At 31.6% G+C, this 25,938-nt stretch overlaps 1 protein-coding gene across 2 annotated transcripts in view; it reads right to left on the bottom strand.

The window, feature by feature from the left end:
- Positions 1–1,981: 1,981 nt before the first annotated feature.
- skd (mediator complex subunit skuld) overlaps positions 1,982–25,938 on the bottom strand; it is a 185,262-nt gene continuing 161,305 nt past the window's right edge. For both annotated transcript variants that reach the window (XM_072541134.1, XM_072541136.1), the window contains exons 15-23: positions 24,248–24,636; positions 23,953–24,148; positions 23,192–23,421; positions 22,171–22,362; positions 18,296–18,650; positions 17,590–17,801; positions 16,440–16,758; positions 14,781–15,075; positions 1,982–13,217 (exon numbers count right to left, since the gene is read on the bottom strand). In XM_072541134.1, coding sequence (XP_072397235.1) covers positions 13,085–13,217; positions 14,781–15,075; positions 16,440–16,758; positions 17,590–17,801; positions 18,296–18,650; positions 22,171–22,362; positions 23,192–23,421; positions 23,953–24,148; positions 24,248–24,636 — 2,321 coding nt within the window. In that variant the 3' untranslated portion in view covers positions 1,982–13,084. The remainder of the gene's footprint in view (positions 13,218–14,780; positions 15,076–16,439; positions 16,759–17,589; positions 17,802–18,295; positions 18,651–22,170; positions 22,363–23,191; positions 23,422–23,952; positions 24,149–24,247; positions 24,637–25,938) is intronic.

The following is a 25,938-nucleotide window of genomic DNA, read 5'->3' as shown; positions in this document are numbered from 1 at the left end:
CAATATTACCCAAGAGATGCAGGATGCGCTTTGCGTAGGAGAATCTCCATTTTCCAGTGTTGCTAACACTACACCAGGCAATGCACCGCTACCGCTAGACACTAACCGAGAAAATATTCCATTCGGAGTTTTCTGTGCGGTTCGGCATCAGTCGATGTGTTACATTTCCGTAAAGTGCAAAGTAAAAGCATTAAATTATCGATCGCCGTAGTGCGATCCGTTGCCGACCGGTTCGATCAAGTGCGCGCGTACCTTTAAACTGTACATCCTTGGAGTTGCAACTAGTATGTACAGTTGGTTCCTAAAAAACTCTTACTCTTAAAAGACTCTTACAGCGTATTTTGTAGAAAATTGAGCAGTGGATTTTGAAGGATAAATATTTATTATTTACATACTGTCACTGCCAAATCTTAAAATTTGTAAGATAACTTATTCTGTTCAACCTCAAAAAATGGCTCCACATACTAACAAAGAACTAAAAGCAATAATCGTAACGAAATTAGAAGATGGTTGGTCACTATCAGCCGTAGCGAACCATTTTACCGTAAGCAGAACAACAGTTTTTAATATTAATAAAAGATGGAGAGAACAAGACACTCTCGAAAGAAAGCACGGTTTTGGAAGACCAAAAATATCTACCGCTAATGAAGATCGTACGCGCTTGGAGAGATTAGAAGAGAATCCTTTTGAAGATGCGAAAACTGCAAGAATTATGTCACAGTTTCCGGGAAGAAAGACAACAACTTGGCGCAGAATTAAAGCATCGCGTTTTAGGTACCGAACTGTAGCAAAAAAACAAGCTCTTACACCACAACAGAAGATTTACATTTGCTTTAAACCATCAGCTATAAAATCAAGATTTTTGGGACTGGGTAATATTTACAGATGAGAAAATTTTTCAACCTTCTAAAAAGGGCAAAATTGGGGTGTATAGACCAGATAATAATAGATCTAATCTTCTATATATTGATAGATATCGAGCAGCTGGTCATTTTAGCGCCAATGTATGGGGATGGATTTCACCTAGAGGAATGGGAATGGTATGGCGGTTTGATGGCAGATTTGTTGGGCAGACTTATCTGAATATTCTAGAAAACATCATGTTTCCCAGTGTAGAACAGTTGTATCCAGAAAATAATTTTATCCTCCAACAAGATAATTGTCCTGTTCCCACTGCAAATATAATAAACCAGTGGCTCCAGAATAACAACATCGAAAACTTACCATGGCAAAGCTACAAACCAGATTTAAACCCAATCGAGAATGCGTGGAGGATTATTATAAAACGGTTGTATCGGCTTAATTTTATACCTCAAAATGCTGAAGAGCTCTGGCACGCTAAACAAAAGGTTTGGGAAGAGCTCTCTGAAGAAGACAATTTCATAGTTCCTTTCACGCAGATAGACCGAAGACTACAAGCTGTTATCAATGCTGATGGAGATATTACAAAATATTAATTTAGTAAATAGTATTTTTACATATCTAAATTTAGTATAGTTTTGGTTTTTCACCCTCGCTTTCTTTCGAACATTAATAGAACATTAATATTAATAGAACAACTGTGGTTCTACTTAAGTTAATATGTTTTGCCGCCTCTGATAGTACCCAGTTACCTTTTAATTTGATTACAAGTCTTGCTTGAATATATTGTTGAGTTAAGTCGTTTGTTTTATTACTTAATAATAATAAAAATAACAACAACCCAATTTTATGTAAAAACTATCATTATATACTCTTTATAAAATGCAGGAATTCAAAATAATATCAAAATTTAGACCTTAATAATTATTACAATGTATGAATTAACATATTTAATCAATTATTTGTTGTTTGTTTGTTTATTTTATGATTTGTCTGTCATAATAAATATAATGTCAGACCAATCAAATACACTGATCAAATCTTACTAAGAGTCGTATCATATTTTTTAGGAAACAGCTGTACAACTATACATTAATGGTAGGATAAATAAAAAAAAAAGTCGAAAGATATACTCATAGAGCGATTTATTAATAATACCTAATTTAATATGTATATAATTATTTATAAAGTTATTAACATTTTATGTGTATTCACTAATTCAACTAATGTCAATAAAATATGTACAAATTTGTTTAACTATTTCCCAATTCCCTAAAATTGACATATTCTTACAACAGTAACTATTATTTACAAAAAACGTCCTTCGCATTCGAACGTTGATGCTATTTTTGAACAATTTAACAGTCCTAAATCTGTTCAATCAATAAAAATATATATGTATTTTAAATAAGTATATAAATATAAATATTAAGGTAAGTAATCAACTATTTACTTGACACAGTTTTATACGGGATGTTCAAATTTCGAAAAAATATATTGCACTCGTACATAGTGATGTTTTTCAATCCAAATAGTCTAAAACATCACTACTTTATAAAAACTTAAAAACTTTTAAAACTGCATTGAACGAAAATTAAAAATTTCTGTTAAATCACCGAACATATTTATTCCGAATTTTTGACACATCCTGTATACGAGCAGTTGACAAAATACTGTTAATTTCACGAAAAAAAGTTTTGATCATGATTAAACGAATGTTAATGAAACTTAAATCACATGATATAAGACTGACAAACCATGGAAGTGTACCTTAACGAATGAAATTTTAGAGATCTTTACTGTAAGCTTTGCCCAGAACGATAGTGGGAAATATTTCAAAGATACTTATGAAGTAATATACATACATTTTAATAATTCCGTTATAAATTACCTGCAGAATAGATACTAGTTCATTAAAAGAGCATATATATTAAAAGATGCATCAAATTTCTTACAAAAACTTCTATTTCACAAATATATACACAAACATTCATATTTCCAACAAATTATTAAATTTGAACAAAGAATCGGTGAATGATGGGCACGTCATCCACGTAAATACTTTTGCACCAAATGTGCAATAAGTAAGAAAATTTTAATAGACAAATAGACAAAATTATTAAAGTAAAACAAATCTGATTTGTTTTTATTAAGATAAATTATAAACTCAATAAATATTCTGTTGTCTAGTTGTAAATGCTCAATATACTTTTTCTAGTCCTTTAGACAAATTTTTAACAAAAGAAATTGATCCTTTCCGTGGTAGAGAAGTATGATATACTTGATTTATAGTGATTTGACTATCAAAACAGCACAAAGAAAAAAACAAGGAGGACTTCTGTTGATATTTTTATAGTAATAGGGCAATATGAGAATAAAACTAAAGGCACACTACAATTTCGTCGGCAGCTCGATGGGTCAACTGTTTGATATACTTTACTATTGGAAAATGCTGCAACTTGTTCCCAGTAGATTAAATAAATTTTAGAAACCAATGTGCAAATATTTGATTAATAGTTAAGCAATACTGTGTGAAAAGACGGGTATAGCGTGAAAGAAAAACTCCAAATATATGAAAGATTTTAAGAATGCTTTGGAAGCTAATACTAAAACAACAATTTTCAATGGAAGAACACTATGCTACTCATAAAACATACACTCAAGGGTATAGGAAAAGGAGAAGTCCCTTTCCTATGTTACCATGACATAAAAGGTAATATACAGTGTGAGTTAATTAAGGGATAAATCTTCAAATTTTGCTCGTGAACTTGTTACAGTCAACAACGGAGAAGGTGGTGTGTCGGATACTTGTATAGGGAAATCTGTCCTCGGTCTTTGAAGCTAATGACCGACTTAGACAACTCCCACATTAATATTACAGGCACTATTTATAACAAAGACACCCAGATTCTTGCATAGACCGATAATATAGATATTATTGATAAAACACAAATAGCTGTTGTGGAAGCATACAAAGCACTAGAGATGGCAGCGCGGGATATGGGGCTGGTGATAAACACTGTAAAACCAAGTATATTCACACGATGGCGACCTATTAACAACAAGGAAAGATGTATTGAATAGATGAGTGGAATACTTTAACCAGCCAGTTAATATAGAGGAAGAAGAAAACCTACTAACGACGCAGTGGAAAAGCTAGAAAGAAAAAATTACCCGGAATAGATAACCTACGAGCTGAACTATATAAAAGTGGCCATGATACCATAATGGCATTACAGCAGCTTATAAAAGAAATATGGACCCAGAAATCCCTCCCCAATGATTGGAATATTGAAATACTTTGCACCATACACAAAAAGGAGAGATATCTTTGAATGCTCTAACCACAGAGGAATTACGCTTCTAAATGCAGCGTATAAAATATTTTCCACAGTAATATGTTACCGTATGGAACCAAATCAGTTGGTAAATTTAACAAAACTAACTCTTGAAAAAGTTGAATGTAGAGTACGAATTCAGGAAAAACTGTCTGAACCTTTTAAAACAAATAACGGGCTGCGCCACGGAGACCCTCTCTCCTGTATACTGTTCAATCTGGCTCTGGGAAAAGTAATACATATAACACAAATCACAATCATTGATTCAATATATAATAAATCAGTGCAAATCCTGGCCTATGCTGATGATATCAATATTGTTGGGAGAACGGAAAAGGCTGAAAAGAATCAGCTACAAAATAGGTTTAATAATAAACACCAACAAAACGAAGTATGTATATGAAAATAAACACGCAACCACAAATCCTACGACCATTTGTTATAGAAAACGACGTCATCGAAGCAATGAACGAATTTGTATACCTGCGAGCACTCCATAACCCTGAAAATAATACTACCGCAGAGATAAACCGCAGAATTTGCACGGCCAACAGATGCTATTTATTTTGGGCTCAATCTCCTCCTTAAATCTCACCTAACATTCAGAGACCTGGACTCTAAACAAAAAATAATGAAAACATGTTAGGATGTTTTGAAAGAAAAGTACTAAGGCGAATCTATGGAACAGTGAATGATAATGAAGTGAGGAGAAGAGGACACAACTTCGAACTTTATAGAATATAGCAGGAACCAGATATCGTAAAACATATTAAGATAGGACGCCTGGATGGAACAAAATGACCCAACTAGAAAAACGCTCCTTGATAGACCCATTGGCCAGAGAAGAAGAGGAAGACCCAGAACAAGGTTCCTTGATAACATCGATGAAGACATGAGAAATATGGGAATACGTGCTTGGCGGAGAAAGGCGATGGATAGGGACGACTGGAGAGAAATTCTTGAGGAGGCTAGGATCCACGCAGGGTTGTAAAGACATAATGATAATGATATTCGCACGATGCAGCCAATACAGAATATAGTGCTGCAATAGAACAAGCACAAATATAGTGTGTCAGTAATTTCGTTTATCTAGGTTCACTCGTAAATAGCCAAAATGATGTCACCATGGAAATAATAAACTATTAATACGCCCGGTGTTAACGTATGGTACAGAAACCAGGACACCGACAAAGTATAGTGAGGAATTGCTAGGATGTTTTAAACGTAAAGTACTGCACAAAATATAAGGTTGGCATTAGAGCATGGAGAAGAAAAGTAATTGATAGGGACGAATGGGAGGACTTCCTGAACCAGGAACCTAGTAAAGATATCTATGTAAAACTCAGCTAAGATTGTTTCTAAATTAGGTTATTCCCTTGTTATGGAATTGGCAAGTAAGTAGTAAATTAATGCAAATATATACACAGTATCTCAATTTTTAGGTTAGTGCCCTAAATGTTTTTCTTAGATTATCTCTGGAGGCGCTCCTTAACACAATTATTGGATACTCTAATTGAGGCATTTCATTCGATTCATCTTGGATGACATTGACGATTTGGTAGTATAGTGTAAAGTATTTTGGGAAAGATAGCTGAATGATCAAAGGCCTGAATATTATGACCACGTTAAAATCATACAGAAATCTACAATGGGTAAACGATATTAAAACTGGAATTACATAATTTAATATTTTAAGAGCAACGCAATTAAATATTTGTGAAGAACTTTAATACAAACACAAAAAATGCCTCGATCGAAATAAATATCTTTGAAATATCCCCTATATGATACAAACTATTTAAAACTTGTTACAAGATAAATATTTTAGCAACTCATGGAAGAACAAAACATAGGTACAGTGTTTAACAATGAATCTTTATTCCTACTTTTAATTTTTCATGGATCTTGCAACAGCTTTCCGTATATGAATCTGAGGCAACTTAATAATAAGATACGTTTTAAACTTTGGCCCCAGTATCTTAAATACATTAAAAGTTAGTTTTAAACATTTAAATACGTACAATTTGGTTATTCAACATTTTTTCTAGTCCTACATAAAATTTTACTACAAACGTTTTCCTAATGTGTCTCACCAATTATTAGAATTCAATTAATACATTAAAGAAGAAAATTTCATACACATTTTCAAGTCAAATATTTATAGCTCAGTTATAAAGGAATTTAACATTGATCGAGGTATGTTTATTATTTAAAAAATTCTTCTAGAGTAATTGTTCAATTCCTGTGTTTTAGACCCCAACAGATTAAATCTGGCACAATTACATTGTATTTTAAGTATTACAAAATGAATTTTCGCAGTTATCATATCACCAGCGTGTCAATTTTTTTGGGGAAATGATTCTCTATATTTTTTTAATATGGTTTCCCCTGCAGGATGCGTATTTTTAACTATTTTTTTTTTTTTCAATTTAAGACTTAATTCAGTATGTATTAGAGCTACTCAAATATACTATGATGAAAATTCTGCAGGAATTAAAATAAAAAAAAAAGAAGTTATTGCTTCATTTAAAGCAACCAAAGATATAAGACAAGGTTGCTGTTTATCGAGGAGGTATCGAAGAATGGGAGTAATGGGGTGAGAACACACACTATGTACACCATTTTGTGCCAATAGCCAAATAGGGACCGCAGAAGATGAAGATCTTAACTCTGATAAAAGCTATTTTCTATAGCATTATATTTAATATTTAATATTTAATAGCATTATATTAAATATAATGCTATTAAACTATTAAAATGAAAAAATCAAGATTGTAAAAACGAGAAAAGCCTTTATTCTCTAGCAAAAGACAATCAGAACAGGAACAACAACAAAACAGCATAGGGTTACGACAACTCCGTAAAATTAATTCCATATAGATAAAGTCCCTTGACGAAAAGAATAATTAAAAATCTAGACTGTTCTAGACGTCATCGAAATGTCCCAAAATGTCTCTTAAGGTTTGGAACGTGAGAAAATGTATATAAACAGAAAATTGGCAGTTCAAGTGGTAGTAATAATTGGGTTTTTGAATAGTTCTGTCATGCAGTTTAAGCTCGAGGGTCAAAAATGTAATAAAATGAAACTAGATCGAAATATAAGAAGGATATAGGAAAATAGAAAGTTACGTGACTTGAACACTTACCACAAAAACAATAAAATTCACCCGAAGAAAAGAGAGGGCGCGTTCTCGGAAAGTTGGCGTAAATGATCGATGAAGCAATGGCAGCAAAGAATTCAGAAGAGACATCGTATGAAATATTAGCCATTTGCTCGAAAAGATCAAAAGAAAAAAAAAACAAATTGAATTAAAAATCATCACACCCATAGAGCAACAATATTCCTATATGTTTCGTGACTCTTCTCTCTCTTTAAGTAATTCTGTGATAAATCTCATCCACTAGTATTCAGTTAGGAAAATGTTTGTCGCTCTTGACAAAAAAATGTTTGATTATTTAAACAATTTTGGTTTGTTTTATTTACAAATTGTTCTAAGTTTTATTATTGGCGATATAAGTATGTTTCGGCTAGCCATCGTGTCTTTTACATCAATATACATTACACGGTTCTCTTTGACTCTTTGGCAAAGTGTTAGAATATTACGCAAAACTTTGATTATATTGCTGTGCTTTAACAGAAAAAAAAATAAGTAAACAGTGACAAAAATGTGTAAAATAGAGTTACTTTAAATTATTTATTTAGTAGACTGTATGATTTTAGTATCTGTGAAGACTTAATTTCGGTACCAGGAGGTGGAAGAAAGTACGGAAGAGGCTTGAAAAAAAGTATAAGTACGATTGTGGAAGTTTCGGGAGGTAGTAGATTATACATGTACTAAAAGTAAAATGTTCAAGGTATAAATGTCAGTAAAAAAGTAAAAACAGAAAAAAGTATTGAAAAATAATGTTTTTCAGGTCTGTTCTTTATATATATTTATCTTTAAATATTACCAGAACATAAGTAGACATATTTTTCAAAACCTCACGAACCTTGGAAATATACATGCTCGAAGAAAATGGATCCTAAAAACATTACTTACTTTAATTTCATACTGAATTCAGTATAAAGCATTAATTGGACTTTTACTTTCTAAATTTTCAAAAAACGATTTTTCTTTTTTTTTTAACGTAAAAACATGTTATTAAGAATGTTTAAAAAAAATGTTATTAAGAAATTCGAAATAGAAACGAAGTTATAGTTGTATTTATAACGGGACGGACTTGAGCTAAGACTGGTTTGTATACAACACTGCAATCCCTGGTTCGCCTGTGCACCTGCAACTCGACAGTTGATTTCTAAAACTTACAAAGCGGGCACATGTTTTATATCATTGAACAATGTCTGGATCGGGTGGTCATTTAAAAGACAATGGAAGTAATGTAGTAAGGTATCTCACAAGTAGGTATTGAAATAAGCACAATATGAATATAAAATTCGAAGGTGCTAAGTTTACTACAGAAAACCTTCCGAAAACGTTCTGTGACGTAGCCCGATAGAGTTTTTTTAATATTATACCTTTTATAAAGGAATTTTTCAATAAATTGTTTGTGATACATGGTATACAGTCAGCTACAGAAATTTAGTTTCCTTGTAAATTCCGAGTTACTCAGTTTCTCGGCAAAATTGGAAATGAAAATAAAAATTAGAGAAATAGCCACGAGTTGGTCGGAAAATATCGACGAAGCTCGTATTGCTAAAACCAATAGAAGGAGCACCGAGACATCAAAAGAGGGCAGAGTTATCAAAAAAAAAAGTTTGACCGACCATTTGCAGCTTTTACTGGAAAGTGAGCGCTAATTAGAGGTAAAAAGATAAATATGGCTATTTTATTCTATCAAATTAAATTTTAAAATTTGAAAGTGGGAGATGTTTTTCTCGAAACCTACTATACCAATTTTTTTTTTGATACATAATATGTAGGACTACTAAATAAACTAAAACTCTAAAAATTTAAAAAAAAACCTGCCACCTTTTTAGTTCAGGGGTAAATCCACCTCAAAAACAGGCCTTTGTTCGAACTTTTTATAAAATCTCGTATAAAGGCTTTAAAAATCTTAAGGCAACTTTTGGAAGACGCCTTCTGCAGTGGTAAAAACAACTAAAATTGCCAAAAAATTTTTTTGTTTAGCTTCTTAACAATGAATATAAAAAAATTAAAACCATAAATATAATAGTTTTTTTTAATATGTATTCAAAAATCGTCTTTTTTCCAATTTAGAAAATAAAAGTCCCTTAAAAACAACTGTTGGAAGAAAAATAATAAATACTCCGTAACTATTTTACTAATGCAAAAAGTAAGTTTGACTGTCTTACTATGAGAACGCACTGAAGAGAATTAAATGTTTTAGTAATGTTGGATTTTATAGTTTCGTTAGTAGATTGACGTCACCAAATGAGTGCGTCAGGTTCAGGAGATTTTGAATTCAGTCTAAAAGGAGAATGGAAACATTAAACTAATGGAAAAAGTATTGTTTATATATCCAACACAAACATATTAACGGTAAGTAAAGGCATAAATAATATTTAATGTACACGGGAGATTTATATAGAAAAATGATAAGCATAAAATAAAGACCAAAAATCAATAACAATGAAGGATGGAAACTATTGAAGAAAACAAGCACAACAAAACAAATTGTCACAAGACAATAAATCCTAAGGAGGCTTAACTATCAACGGAAGAAATGAAACACATTCTGATTACAAAAAGTATTCGTAAGTGATTGATAAAAGACAATATCTTATATAAAAGATAAGTTGAGGTATCGAAATTTGCTACAAATAATCTTAAGATCAGGTTCACACGACAAGCGCTTAATGTTCATTTAAAGCTGGTATCTGAACGCAAACAACAACTTAAGCAAATGTATTAAGAACAAGAGCCAAAAGAAAAAGCACTTACACAGTGGTGTATATAAACTTAAATGTGGCGACTGCCCAAAAACTTACATCGGTCAAACTGGTAGAACTTTTAACAAACGTATAGCAGAACATAAAAGGGCTTTCAATAATAGAAAAACCGATTCTACGTACGCACTTCACCTTCTAGATCATATTCATTCTTTTAATGACCAATTTCAAATTCTTCACATTCAAAATAAAGGCCTTAAGCTATCATTAAAAAATACAGACATAATTCTGAATGACCAACTTGAGACAAACAGTTCTCATCTCCTCAACTTATTCAGTTGAAGACTATAAAGTGGAAACGCATACCAAAAATAAATCTGGCAAAAATGAAAAAGGCAGTCTGCCGAAACAGCTGTAGTGATAATAAATTTTAATAAATTTTGTGGAAGTATTGAAAACAAAAGTTCAATGTTTTATTGTTAAATAAAATAAATTTCCATCAAGTGTCGAATCCAACACGCATTTTTAAAATAATTAAACTTAACAGCTACCAAGAAAAAACAGATAAAGTACGCATAGTTGGCGGATAATTAAATTGAAACGTCAAGTAAAACCAATTTTTTCATTTCAGTCAATAAAAACAAAATAAGATGGGACTGTTATCACTCTTCCATTGGTAAAGTATAAAAAAACTAGATTCTAAGTATGGTGGTTCATATTGAAAAGGCTTATTTCTGTCACTGTTTTAAATATTAATTTTAAATCCTAGTGGAAAAATGTTTGATAGGTCACCTTCGCAACAATTTGCTTACTCAGTCTATAATTGTCTCAATTTGAATTTTTGTACATTTTTTCTTGCTTTATTTAGTATATACAACACATTCAACAGAAAAATAAATTATTTCTTGTACAACATTTACAGGCTTTATACAAGTTTAAAATTGGAAAAATGAAAACCTAACAACAAACAAAATAAAATAATATAACAACACAACTCGTTTATAGACTTCAATGAGCTGGATATTTTTCTGGAAGTGAAAACACAAATGTTTTATAATATATTTTATTGAAACACCGAGGTATCTTTTAAAAACCTGAAAAATGATGTAGAAATAATATCGAATGTTTACTTTAATAACGCAATTATCAATTATTAATATCTAGTGTTACAGAATTAATGCAAGCATTTGATCAAATTAAAATTCAATTAAAGCTAAAAATCGGACATGCTATGGTGGAGAAACGGCTAAAATGTTAGAATTACAAACGGCTTACGAAAACAAAAATCACATAAAAAAACCTGCATGAAATAGATGAAGTTTGAAATGTTCAAGAAAGAAAAAAGACATTAGACTATTAATTATTGGGAACATATGACAAGAATATGATAGAATTATAGTCAAATAGTATGAATAGTTGAGAGATACTGTCATTAAAAGGAAGAACAACAAAAATGCTAAAATCTACTTAAATGGGCTATTGAAAAAGAGTACCAGGAGGGTTAAGTATGGAAAAAATCACAAACAACAAAATAAAAGAAATTATTAAAGTAAAACACACACTGATAGATGATATAATGAAAAGAATACAAAGAATAAAAAATACAAGAATGCCTTGACACAATGAAATTTCTGCCCAGTGCTCTGAATATCAAAGTAACGAAATTTAAGCAAAGGCGGGTAAATGTCGAGGATAACCATGACTCTTAAAGTTATTAAAGTCAGACAAACACGAGATAATGATCCAGATGTTGGATCGACGAATAAAAAGTAGCAGATATCTATTGGAACTACACATACAAAATTTTCGTCAAAATATGACAGCTATTCAGGTTTTTGTGGATAGAGCAGCAATACCATATTTTTCATAATTATCGCGAAGGAATGGAAACAAAGATTCGAACAAAGAATTAATTTGTGTTTTCTCCAGAAGAATACCCACTCTCTATTTCTTTCTGACGATTGCACTCCTGCAACCCACTGAACATCGACTGGCAGTATTATAGTTAAGAAAATTAATACGAAATTAATGTTTCTTTCATCTATATTTATCTACCTCTTCGGCGTAAAGATATTTTTCTTTTTCCTAATTTTTAAAATTCTAGGTCATCTTCTAAAAATTAACTTCCTAAATATCACATTCTTTTTCTTTTGTACACATAAAAAAGGATCTCACATTTAAAAATAACACGTTAAAATATATATTTACAAGTTATTTATCAAGTAATGAGAAAATATCATATTTGTCTCGTCATGTTTGAGTATTTTTTGAAAAAATTCGTATTTAAGGTCACGTTGATGAATGAGAAATTTTTTTTTGCTTTTTAGCAGCAGCTTGGAATGATTTTTTCACTATACTGGCTTTGATGTAACATTTTTATTCATTGACAAATAAGACCTTTCTAAATTGGGTTAAGTAAAAAACTGAAAAAGTGCGATAAATATTTTCTTAATCTGCATCAATAGAAAAACATAATTAGCATTTTCAACTAACATTCGGCAAAAATGCTGAACTATTAAGATTCAGTAATTTGACATAATAAACAATAAAAACTCGATAGCTATATGTTTAAAAACCGGTTTGGAATAAAAGAGAAAAGCTTTAAAAAACTGAAGAAGTTAAAATTGATTTTGTTATAATTAAACGTGTGAATGAAGAAGGCATTAAATCTTGAAAATATTGTAACATTTTGAAGAGATTGTAAGTAATTATATTTACTCATATGTATATGTAAAACGGAAACTGAGACGAACGTGCAAAAGCAAAGAATGAGAAATAGAGTAACAATGATAAATTAATCTCAATTAAAATGATCATTAGTAGAATCATAAAAAAAATTGTGATGTAAAATGTGGATTTGGATTTATTGAAGTAGTACGATATTTGCGTAAATACAATTAAGTTTAACATGATGCAGATGTTCCAGTTTTATAGTACGTTCTATTGAAGTTTATCTTTTAACTGAAATTATTACATAAAAAATGTTACGCTTTTATTTTTAAATAGTGAAAAATATAAGTACTTGGTCAGTGTTTTACAGGAGTGCCGCCGCAGTGTTATACAATTGAACTAAGACCTGCATATGAACTGGTAAGCAAGATAGCCGGTCTTTGGTGTTTGAGTCCAACGCCAGCCAGGACAAAGCATTGTAGCCCTCTAGGACGTATCTGAAAATAAAGCATACAATTAGTTAAGCATAATTAACGTTTTATCTTAAATGCTATTGTTAATGCCATTCCAAAGATCTGACTTAAATTAGTTTTCTTCTTTGACTCATATTTTTGTATCTTCTTCCAGTAACATATCCTCAATGGATGTTTCACATCATTATATAGCTTTGTTTCTTTGCAGTGGAATATTCAGCTCCAGCCAAATCGCTCTGCTTACACTCGTCATATTGATCACGCTATAAATCAGACGGTTCCAGTAATATCCACGTGCTTGAAACCTACTCCAGAAGAAAAATAAAACAATCAACACACTCAGATCTATCCTGCCCAAAACCAAACCTAAAAATACACAGAACAGATCAAAATAAAATATAAATATATACCTATAAAATACCCTGTGAATGCAACTATTTCTATGTGGGAGAAACCACAAGACCACCAAGTGTCAGGATCAACGAGCATGAAACATACATTAGAAAGAGAGACTTCGACAAATCACAGATATGCAAATATGCCTGGGACAATGAACACAGAGTACAATGGAAAGATACATCAATAGGAATGAAAGAAAGACATGAAAAAGAGAAAAATCAAAGAAGCAACCATCATCCTACTCACTGAAGAAAAATTTGTAGCAAACCGTAAATTTTCGTAAAAGTACTTTTTGGTCGATAGATTTTAATTGTTTCATCCACTCTTCTTCCTTTAGTTTTACAACCAACTGTCATGTCAGTTTCCAATGACTCTTCTCCAGTTCAGATCTTCCATAACTTTACATCATTTTAGTCGCTCTCTAACCAATACTTTCTTATAGGGCGTCCTCATGGTCCGTTTTCGCTGAAGTTTCATCCGGTCATATTTTTTGTGTTTATAACTTTTATAATTATGAGCTAGTCGCCTAGAAATGGATTCTATGTGATTTAATGAAATTTTGGCGTGATTTTTAGCTATTTTCTTCAAAGAAAATAGCTAAATAGCGTGAATTCTATAGATGTCATGTTGCTCCCGAATAGGTCAAAAATCTTACTCTTTCTTGAGCTGAGTACAATTTTCACAATCATAATTATAATAGCTTTTATTAATGTTCGAATAAATCCATTCGAACATCTAAACTATTTAAAAATACATAATATAAGATATTTAAAAATATTTTTAATTTAGTACTAAAAGTTTAACTCTACTTTTGACAATAATTTACTAACGTTGCGAAATGTATAAATATAAATGACAACAGTGACAGTGTTGTGTATGCATAAGAGACATATCTAGTTTCTCTAGACTAACCGAACACCAGGCACAAAAAACCAGAGCAAATCGGGCACGAAGCAACATCTCTGTTTTAGAAGCTGTCAAAAAAATCCGTCAACTCTTCAATCTGTCAGAATATTTTTGCGCTTTTGGTATAAGAGCAATTATAAGTTGGTAGTGCTCTTTTTGTGTAAACCAGTAAGTTTGTGTAAGAAGTATCCTTAGACACCCAGGGTTGTCACACCCCCAAATTTTACTATGATTATTAGTAGAAGTAAAAAAACCAGTGATGAATAATTAATGTAAACGTACCTTAGAACATCTGTGGTATATTGAGAATCCAGCGGATGAGATGTCACCGCAGATTGTTGCAACAAATCATCAGAGTTCTGTTGGATATTGGGGCTGTGTAAGTGTAATGCGTTTTTCAAGAATGCCGGACACACTCCTTCTAAATGTGGACACGATGACCAGAACCACCGAGGCATCTTACCAGTTGGAGCCGTCGATACGAAATATCCTAATGCAAGCGGTTGTTGTAATACCACTCCGACTTCTTCACTCGGTTCAATGCCTTTAGAATTCATTCCACCGATCATTGGTGTACCTGTAATAAAGTAAAATATATTAATATTTAATGACACATAATATTTTAACAAATATATCGAAATTTTAAGTAAAAAGTTTAAGTCCCCTGACATTTTGAGTTAGTTTGAGAGTTCTGATCCTGACGTTTTACCAGTGAAGATCAATAATTGTAGACTATGCTTTGTCAATCTTTTTCTATATTGAAGAAGTTAATATAGTTTGGGGCGTTGAATAACAACTTGTTTATTCACACAACGACTGATCCCGAAGCAGTTTTTACAAAAACTGTTACAATATATATTGTTTGGTGATTATAAGTAATGTTGAATTAGAATTGAACAAAGATTCATTTTTATTCCGTAATAAATTTGTATAAAGAATATACTGTGTGGAAACCACTTTGTGTGGAATAAAACTGCTTGTGTCCTTATTTTAGAAAATCATAAAAAACGCCGAGACCCGTCAACTTTTAAATTCAAATTTGCGCTTTTAAACATAGATTTAAATGTACAGGGTTATTCACACAAGTCTAGCATAGTCCATAATCTTTATTTTTAATAAAACACCCTGTATATTTTTATTAAATTCTTCTTAACAAACTGATCTTAACGAACTATATAATGTAGGGTCGATTATGAATCATATAAAGTGAAATTTTAAAATTATAAATATAATTATCGCCAATACATTAATTTCAATTGATGCTCGAAATGTTCTCCACTTTGTTTCAATAACAGTCTCGTATAAAACTCGTCCTGAACTTTGTTTTAAGTTTGGTTAACTGTCTTTGAGGTCTGCAATACAATTTAGCTGTGTTACATATACTTTGTTCTTGAGATAACCCCACAGAAAAAAAAATCTTAAGGTAAGGTCTGACGATCTAGCTAGCCACTCAATAGTACTTCTTCGTCCAATCCAGTTATTTACTTAATTTATTTACTTGGAAAGATTTCGTGTAAGTTCTTATCGTTAAAACATAATGAGGTGTTGTCCCTTCCTGCCGGAACTAGACATTTTCATTCGGTAGGTTCGGGTCTATTGCGTTGGGATATAAATTGGCTAACGCAGGAACAACTTCGTCTCTAATCATGCTTAAATATTTTTTGGCTGTCAAATTTTCATCTACGAATATAGGGCCCTTAATATAATCACCTATAAAACCTGCCCAAACGTTAACCTTTTCTTCTTTGCAACTGCATGATCTTCATCTACAGTGACTTGGTGTTAACTTCATACCATTGACATAAATCAGTTATTTTAAAGTGCAGAACATATTTTGTAAGTCTAGGACGACATAAATTAGACACGACATTATTCTCCTACTTCTCAATGTGCTATTTGTTAATTAATTTCAAATTACAGATTAGTTAAACGAATTCTTACCTTCTCTGCCTACATTAGTACCACCATTAGGACTACCGGCACCACCTTCTTCTCTCCGTGGGCTTCCAGGTGGACTCTGACCGCCGCCTGGAACGATTTCTGTCCAATTGAAAATGTCGTTAAAATCGTTCATGCCGTCAATGCCTTCGGGCATTTCGTCATCGAATGGGCTGAATAATTCGTCGTCGCCAAACTCGGCAGTGATGTGCTGTTCTTGGAAGGCAGTTTGAGAAGACTGAGTGGTAGCACTGGTAGGAAATACCAGGATGTGCGTACAACTAACATCTTGTGGAGTAGAGAGCTGCGAGTTGACAGAAACCTAAAACCATCAATACATATAGATATACAGTTTCATCCTTGTATTTATAATTATGAGGATTACACAGTAAACTCGGGATAAAATGGATATACTATTTTTTTTATAAAAACTACTGGTTAAAATTAGTGCTTCTACTACAATCTCTTCTGAAATGTTTCTTAAAATGACCACAGGTCAATTTAAGAAACCAGGAAGGAAAAAGAAACATTAAATATAAGTAGAAAGTCATAAAAAAATGTAGTTGAAGCCTAGTTTTTCTGAAAAATGAACTGACGCTGAACTTTGTTTTCAGTCTTCGCCTACTTAACTATTTTTCGCAATTTTAGATGCTTAAAAGTGTTGAGTGCTACATCTAGATACATTATTTATCACCAGAATCAATATTTAACTTATATTTTGAACATAACCTTAGACCAATCCAATAAGATCTTCTTTCCTTTCACTAAAAAAATTTGGAATTCATTAAATACCAAGGTGATCATTGTCAAACTGTAGATGTTGATTAAAACTTTGGTTTATTGTAGAAAATCGTGAACCAATTCCACTGCTATTTTTCTCAAAATAAAGTTCTGAAAGCACTAATGTTTTCAGAACACACAGATGATGCCAGGACATCTACCATCAAGATAAATATACCTGTCATGCTGAACAGTGGACAATAATTACGACAATAAAATCGCAAAAAATAAGTCTCAACTTTCTGTATCTTTTTCTTTTTACTTTGAAGTGTATAATAATACAAATTTTCAGAAAAATCCTCATTTATGTAAAATATAATAATAAAATAATAAATTTTTTTTTAATATTTTTAAACAATCCAAAGTTTCTTACCTGACTGAATCGTTCATCTGGGGTAAACTGATCAGGCATGAGCCTAAGAACGGAATCCGGTTCAAGACTGACTAGACAGGCGCTTAGAATACATGGAACTGAACTTGGGTACATCATTGAACATTGATTACAGATCTCTTTAAGGTTTTTCGACGCCTTTAGGAGATTTTTTCGACTGAGTAACCAACTCCAACCTTTTAGTTCCCCATGACCTATGTAGACAATAAAAATTTATGTATAATTTAATAGTTAATGTAATACTAAATAAATGCTTTTAATTATGGTGATTAGCGGAATATTTTTATAACAATTACTTTTTCTACTTTATACTCTTTTCTTTACACCGACTAGTAAAGCGTAAGAGTTTATTTTGTTAAACGCATTTTAGAGTCCACTTTTATCTTTGTTTCTTCTTCTGTTTTTCCTTTATATATTTCTTATCGCTGTTCTACATTCTTTTCTGTTTTTCTGCATTCCTATTTTATCAGTGTCTACTTGAATTATCAGACCCACCATCAACATGTTTAATCTAATCTGTTATACAGGGTGTAGACTACTCGAGACTTATCGCTGAAAATAATCGAATTTTAAATCCGATCTAGTCCTGGTAGTTAATATCATTTCAATTTTTATCCCCACATATATAATATATAAATATATAAATATGTATATATATATAGAAGATTAATAGATTTAATTGTTTTACCTATTCTTCCCAGCCTGCCGACAACTAGCCTCCATGGTCGCACACTCTGTGACATAACTCCCAAAATAAAGTTCATCAATTTCTCTAAGCCAATTCTTCTTGCCGACGCTTTTTTCCTTCTGCTTCGATTGGGAATATCAACGTTGATGGTGATGGTTTCAAATATTTCACCTTTTTCATCGGTAGCGACTGCTAACAACCAACTCTGGTCCTCGGAGAGACAGTAGCTAAGGTAAAGGACGGAAGCTTGTTCTTGAGCGCCTTTGCTGAAGGCGTCCGCTGGTTCCTGTTTGCCTCTCATAGGTGCTAGGATGTACGGTGGAGTATACAATTTATAAGCAGCTCGGTTCTTTTCCTAGAAAATTAAAAAAAATATTTCAAAACTGGAAACAGAAATGAGGCGTGTATACTTACAAGATACCGTAAGTATCGTGTAGTTAGTCAGAACAATCGAACTTGCTCAAAAAGTCCTTGTACTTAATGAAGCAATTCCATTATTATTTTTTTAGCTTCAAACAATAAATTCTTACCTATATAATTTAATACTTTAACTACCTAACTAACTTTTGTCAGTGTTTTATTTCTTGTGATAGAAACGTACAGAAATATTTCAAAAATGCCTTTATGTACTAATAGATGGTTAAAAGAGTATTGATATTATAACAACGAAACATTGCTTATGCGAATTAACTCAAAGAAGTAAGATAGTTGTAAGCCACTAACAGAAGAATTATACACAGATACAAGTTCTGAGCAAGTATGAACTAGAGCAAGTACCTATTGAAAAACTACATAAGAAAGCCTTGAAATTAGTATTTCCACCACCAGATAAAAAACCCTGTACCTTCTGCTCAATTTCACATATCAACAAAAATAGCCAAACACAAAAAAACATATTTTTTTTAAAGAAAGGAATACCATCAGCTTTTTAGAACAACTTGGGCAAATGTATTAAGAACAAGAGACACAACAAAAGAAAAAGCACTTACACAGTGGTGTATACATACTTAAATGTGGCGACTGCGCAAAAACTTACATCAGTCTAACAGGTAGAACTTTTAACAAACGTATATCAGAACATAAAAGGGCTTTCAATAATAGAAAAACAGATTCTACGTATGCACTTCGCCTTTTAGAGCATAATCATTCTTTTAATGACGACTTTCAAATTCTTCACATTCAAAATAAAGGTCTTAAGCTATATTTATTAGAATCTATGGAAATGAACAAATTAAAAAAAAACATACATAATTCTGAATAATCAACTTAAGACAAACAGTTCTCTCCTCCTCAACTTATTTAGTTAAAGACTATAAAGTGTAAACGCATACCAAAAATAGATCACTTGAGAAAGGCACTCTACCGAAACAGCTGTAGTGATAATAAAAAAATATAAATTATAGTAAATTTTGCGGAAGTTTTGAAATCAAAAGTTTTCAGTGTTTTACTGAAAAACTGATGTAAGTTATGAGTAGGAATAATACAAAAATTTATATAATCACATATTTTTTATTTTATTTTCATTTAATTAAATATGCAAAACTAGGGGACCTGCCAAAACTCTAAATAGAACAGTAGAATGGTCTAGAGCTATGATCACAACGAAGCCTAATACGGTGTGGTAATAACCGTGAGCTAATTTGCAAAAATAAGTAATGAACTTAACAAAGCAGTACGTTGTTTATTATATTCTTTTCTTTAATTATCTATATTTTAAAGGAGACCTTACAAAAGTTGGATATTTTACATAAGATTGTATTTTGAAAAACAATATTTTTTTGTGTTACATAAAGTAAAAGTTTTAAAGACTATCTTAGATATACGATGGACTATTAAACATAGAACATCTTGAGTTTATAAAAATATATAGTTTAGACAAATAAATGTCCAATTATTAATCCATTGATTAATTTTTTTTTTTAATTAAAACCAGTGATTTTTTATCAGTATAAGCTGTACGAAGCATTGATTATATTTGAAATACTTCTATATAGTGAATATAAGAGTAAAATGTATCGTTACAGGGTATTTTAAAATCTTATTTTAAATTTTTTATTTTTCTTTACTTCAGATCTAATGATTATCGTTAGTTTGTTACGATGAAATTTGAAAATAAAGAAATTAAAGACATAAATGTTGTTTGTCTAGTAGTTTCTAGCAGTTTCTATAGCAGATCTAAACAATAAAACAGATAAAAATTACAGTTCAGTATATTTCCTTTTCACCGACTTTCTTATTATTTGATATTATTGAGATTATTATATTAGTTATAATATAATTAATTATCCTATACTTTGGTTTTATTAATATATTCCATACATTTTTATATAGTATACAACTACTCATTGTAACTGCAATTTTTGTGTTAGTGTGCAATTTTTTGTACGAATATTTTCTTATTTTTTGTATGTAGGATAAGTCTAGTAATAATGGAAAAAAGCATGGTACTTCTAATCAAAATAAATTAGACCTTTCAAATTGAGTTTTATTATCTAAACTACGACAATATATTGGTAATTATTGGAAGAATAATTTTTATTTGAAGTGCCAGCGTATAGTTTTATGTCAAAAAGTCAAACTAGATTTGCGCAATTAAGTTTGTAGCAAAGGATATCCAATCCACCGAAATTGTGAAAATTTAAGTAAGGGCCATCATCAAATAACTGTGTTAAAGGGTTAAGAGGTAAGCAGACCGTGGAAAATTGGATTGCAAGAGGTAAATTTTCCATTAAAGATGAAGACCAATTTCTGGATTAACAACCCACAGTATATGAAGGGGCCTCACGGACCAGAAGCATTAAATAAACTTTTGATTATTTAACAGTAAAGAACATTAACAGTAAAGAACAATCGTTCAAATTCACCATAAAAAAAGTACAAAACCAAAAAAACTCACTTCCTTTTTTCGATGTGTTAATCACAAAAGAGAATAAAGGATATGTAACCAAAGTTCAAAGAAAACCATCCCACACTAACCGATATTCAAATTACCACTCAAATCACAACATAAACATCAAAAAGGGAATTATCAAATCATTATATGACGGAGCTCAAAACGTCTACTTTAATGAAAATACATTTCAGGGAGAAAAAAAAACAGCTAACAAAGGTGTTAACAAAAAATGATTACCCGTTGTCAATTTTTTTACGAAGTAGGTACTAATCTAGGCGCTAATATCAATCATAAATACTGCTAGAATAAGGTTAAAATTCGGATCAGTATGACTAAAACAACGTTTGCCAAACTGAGAAAAGAAAACTTGCCTTTAGGGTTACGGTTACGACTAAATGTTACATCTAGCCCATACTATAAGGTGCAGAAACCGGGTCAATAAAAGTTAGAACATTGAACTGCATTGAAGCTTTAAATATGTGCATGTTACCAGCAAAAACTATTGAGAATGGCCGGCACAGAGAGACAGAAAAATATAATAATTCCAACGCAACAAATAACTAATGTAGATATAAAAAAGATGAACGGTCGACCCTACTGTACTGGAAGTAAGAAGATACAATACAAAAAATTATACAAAACGTTTATGGTATGGACATGGAAATGGATTTTTTTATTTCTACTTTAATTTTTCAAATAATTTCACTTTTAGATAAATTTGCTCACACTCAGCTGAAATAAAACGGCTTTAAGAAAGAGTGGGGCGCAGTCAGAAAAATATATACACACTCTCGATCCTAGTAAATCCGAACTTACTCCGATAAAATACTTTCGAAACGTAATGGGATCGAAGACCTTAATTTGAATAAACTCCCCGATTCTCCTAAAAAATATTTTAACGAACCGAGAAAGCGATCTTTCTATAGCAAAGGTAGTAGGTCTATAGTGTGGGTCAAACCTATAACAATAATAATTTACTTACATCTTTGCTCTTGAGGAACTGATCGGCCATTGCAGCTGTTCCAAAACCTGTTAGAGATTTAACGTTGTTGGAGTGTAAAAGTAATCGCCTACATTGTGAGAAGATATTCAAAGCCAACGCCCTCATGTGATCGCTGTGTCGATTTCGGTTCCTTGCTTTGTTTAACTCCACTATGCTTTCTAACGAAATTATCTAAAAACAAATTATCATTTTATCAAATACTTTAAATAACAACAAAAAAATTATTCATTATTTTTGGAAAAATAGATTTTTTAGCTTATGGTACACATAGCTTATGGTAACGATAACAGTTATGTGCAATTTTTTTTCTGATAAAGAGAGCAAAATACTTGTTTTAGTCCCTTGATTATGTATGAAAATGATATAAATATTTAAATTATTTATAACATCATTTTATTCCACTTCTTTAACTACACAGTTACTAGCGGGTTATTTTTATAAACAATGGATTTAAAACAATTTCGTGTGTTGATTAATCACAGCTTTTTGATGGGAAAACATACCGTCCAAATTGAGCAATGGCTCAAAAAGTAATGAAATGTTAGGATGTTTCGAAAGAAAAGTACTAAGACGAATCTATGGAGCAGTGAATGATAGGACGTCTGAGGTGGATAGGGCATATAATGCGGATGGAACAAAATGACCCAGCTAGAAAAAGGCTCCTTGATAGACCCATTGGCCAGAGAAGAAGAGAAAGACCCAGAACAAGGTTCCTTAATAACATCGATGAAGACATGAGAAATATGGGAATACGTTCTTGACGGAGAAAGGCGATGGATAGGGATGACTGGAGAGAAATTCTTGAGGAGACTAGGACCCACGCAGGATTGTAAAGCCAGAATGTTGACGATGATAGTTAATAGATACCTGGATCAAATTGTTTTTTAGATAATTCCTTTATTTCCTAGTTATGTTCATATCAGTGAAAAACATATCTTGGAAGATATTATTATTGGTGTTTTTTTAGTCTCTAAAAACGTCAAATAAAGGATTTACTTACCTGAACACTAATATTATTCCTGATATTTTCCGGTACCGCAGCTAGAATAGATTGGTAACATCTCAAAAGTGCCAAACAAGCCAACCTCTGTAGTTCAGGTTGATCAGAGCCAAGCGTGAAGGGTTCCACGAGATAAACAATTACGGATGGTACTTCTCTTTCATCATCGTCGTGTGAGACTGGATCAGAATTATTATTTATTGGAGATGAATCTTTTAGGCCATCGCCATCTGGAAAATGAACAAAAATTTTACAATCTAAACATACAAAGTTTTAATAAAAGGTTGAATAATAATTACTTAGATTATATTGTTCTGCATTGAAAAGCTTTTTTATTGTAGCATGGTAATTTTGGCATTGCAATTTACTATTTTTACTGGGAAAACGCCCCAATTTTACTTTAAAATAAGTTTATTTTAACGTTTTTAAATTTATATAAATTTATTTAAACAGAAAAAATAAGAACTTGTTTCCAATTCAAAACAAGAACAATTCCTCTTAGCCGTCTATTAAAGAGAGTACATACAAATATACATTTTGTACAACAGAGATTGGACTATTAGTATGACTAATCTAAAAGTTTTGTCAATGTTTTAACTAGTGACTGGTAAATATTTTGAAGAGCACCATAGACGTTAAGAAAATCAAATATACCTTATTAAAAAATGATTAAAAGAAAAAATACATTTACGACATCAATGTTTAGTAGGTTTAGTATTAAATTTTGTTGAATATTAGTAAAAGCATTTAAATTTGTTTACCTTGATCGCTTTTTGGTGTTGGAGCTTTGTCCGAAATAGTAGAACTAGATGATTGGCTTCCTACATTTTCCGGTGTACTTGGTGGTGGCATAGGGCTTGGTGTTGGTTGGTCTGTAGTACTATCTTGAGGTGGATCCAGCAATGTCTTATCCATAGGAACTTGCTGGAGATGAGGCGCTAGGTGATGTTTACATACCTAAAAATATTTTATTATTTGCATGCTATTTCAATGCTGCTTCAAAACAATTCAACAAAAATTCTGTTAATACAATAAGAGCATTGCTAAGTTTCTTACCTGTGCATATAATTTTAACATGTCTGTCGTCTCTCCTTCTCCTAATAAAGTAAACCATTCTTCGACAGGTTCGTTTCCTAGTTTCGTCTTCGCCGTTTTTCCCACCCTTAAAATACCGTCTCTAAGTACTTTAGTAATAGGACTGTGCCTTCCTAATTTGCACATTTCGTAAGCTGTGGAAAGTTCCCTGAAGAAGGTCCTTACTCTAGGTAAAATAGCATCATTATCGGGGGCGACAACGATGTACGCAACATCTCTCGCATATGAATATGGTTCCAACAGTAAAGTTTCCCAATGCTGAAGGGCATAAGGAGAGAGCGACAACCAGTCTTTGTCGTGACCGACTATTACTGATGGTATTGGTTGGGGTTCACATCTGTCATCAGTGCCTAATAAAAAAAACAAATTACATATTTTTATAAAAGTATTTAAAACTAAAGAAATTTTTCTATTTATTTTAACTATAAATAAATAGTCCATACAGTCGTTAAGTTTTGGATTATATATTGCAAACTACATAAAACGCTAAAATCGGCAACATTGCCTCGTACGAGGTAGCTTCTCCAATCCCCTCCGACACCTAGACTCTAGACCACAGAGAAAACGAGAAAACGAGAAAATAATTTAGTCACACATAACAACGCATGGGATATGCATCTCCGTCCGTCGGAGGTCCGTCTACTAACTAGTAGAAGGCGCCATGCTATGATTAACAAAGGAAGCTATGATTACCAAAATAAATGTCAGTATTGATATATTGACATAAGCTGTACTTGGAATTGCGGCTCCAAATAATAACAACGAAGTTAATTAGAACACTGTAGTTAATTTAGCTGTTCACCTGGTGAATAGACAACGACTTTATTTCACGAGACAGAAAAAGCAACGCAAAGAGCTAAACGATCACCGATGACAACGTTGAAATGTTACCTTTTCTTGAAAGGAGACTTGACAACATATATAATGTTAGATAAATTTTAAGTTTAGCAATAAGTCAGAATCTGGTTATTAAAATAAAATAAAATAGAATAAAATAAAAATAGAGTAAAATAAAATAATATTAAATAAAATTAAAATAAAATAAAATACAGTGAAATGGAATAAATAAAATTAAATTAAATTAAATTAAAATTAAACAAATTAAAATAAAATAGAATAAAATAGAGAAAAATAGGATAGAACACAAAAAAATAGACTAAAATTAGAATCAAATAGAATAAAATTTTAATCTGTTTTAAGGTTAGAAACAGTAACAAATGTCCGAAAATCGTTCGCGGAGAATTTAAAGTTGAAAACTAATAAATAATCGCGCCAGCGCACAACAATAATCCCTAACTGGTCCGAAACCTGTCAAAAACTAGTCAGTGACTCTATCCGCAAACAAAACTAATAATTCTACAAAGGTATGCATAGAACATGATAAAACAGTAGCACTTAAGAGAAAGATCAAAAACGAAAAACTTCCGAATGAATACAAAACATTAAAAAAAATTGTTCTGAAGCTATTTTCTTGTGGCATTTTAAATTAATTTATATTTAAATGGGAATAAGCCACAATTAAAGGTTAAAATACGTTTAATGACGTTTCAATTTCCACTTCGGAAATCGTTCTCAAAATACAAATATTAGTATTTTGAGAACGATTTCCGAAGTGGAAATTGAAACGTCATTAAACGTATTTTAACCTTTAA

The sequence above is a fragment of the Diabrotica undecimpunctata genome, chromosome 8 (assembly GCF_040954645.1).
Source record: "Diabrotica undecimpunctata isolate CICGRU chromosome 8, icDiaUnde3, whole genome shotgun sequence".
In the NCBI taxonomy this organism is placed as follows: domain Eukaryota; kingdom Metazoa; phylum Arthropoda; class Insecta; order Coleoptera; family Chrysomelidae; genus Diabrotica; species Diabrotica undecimpunctata.
Note: the sequence above shows the minus strand (reverse complement) of the source record. Positions and strands in the feature narration are given on the sequence as shown.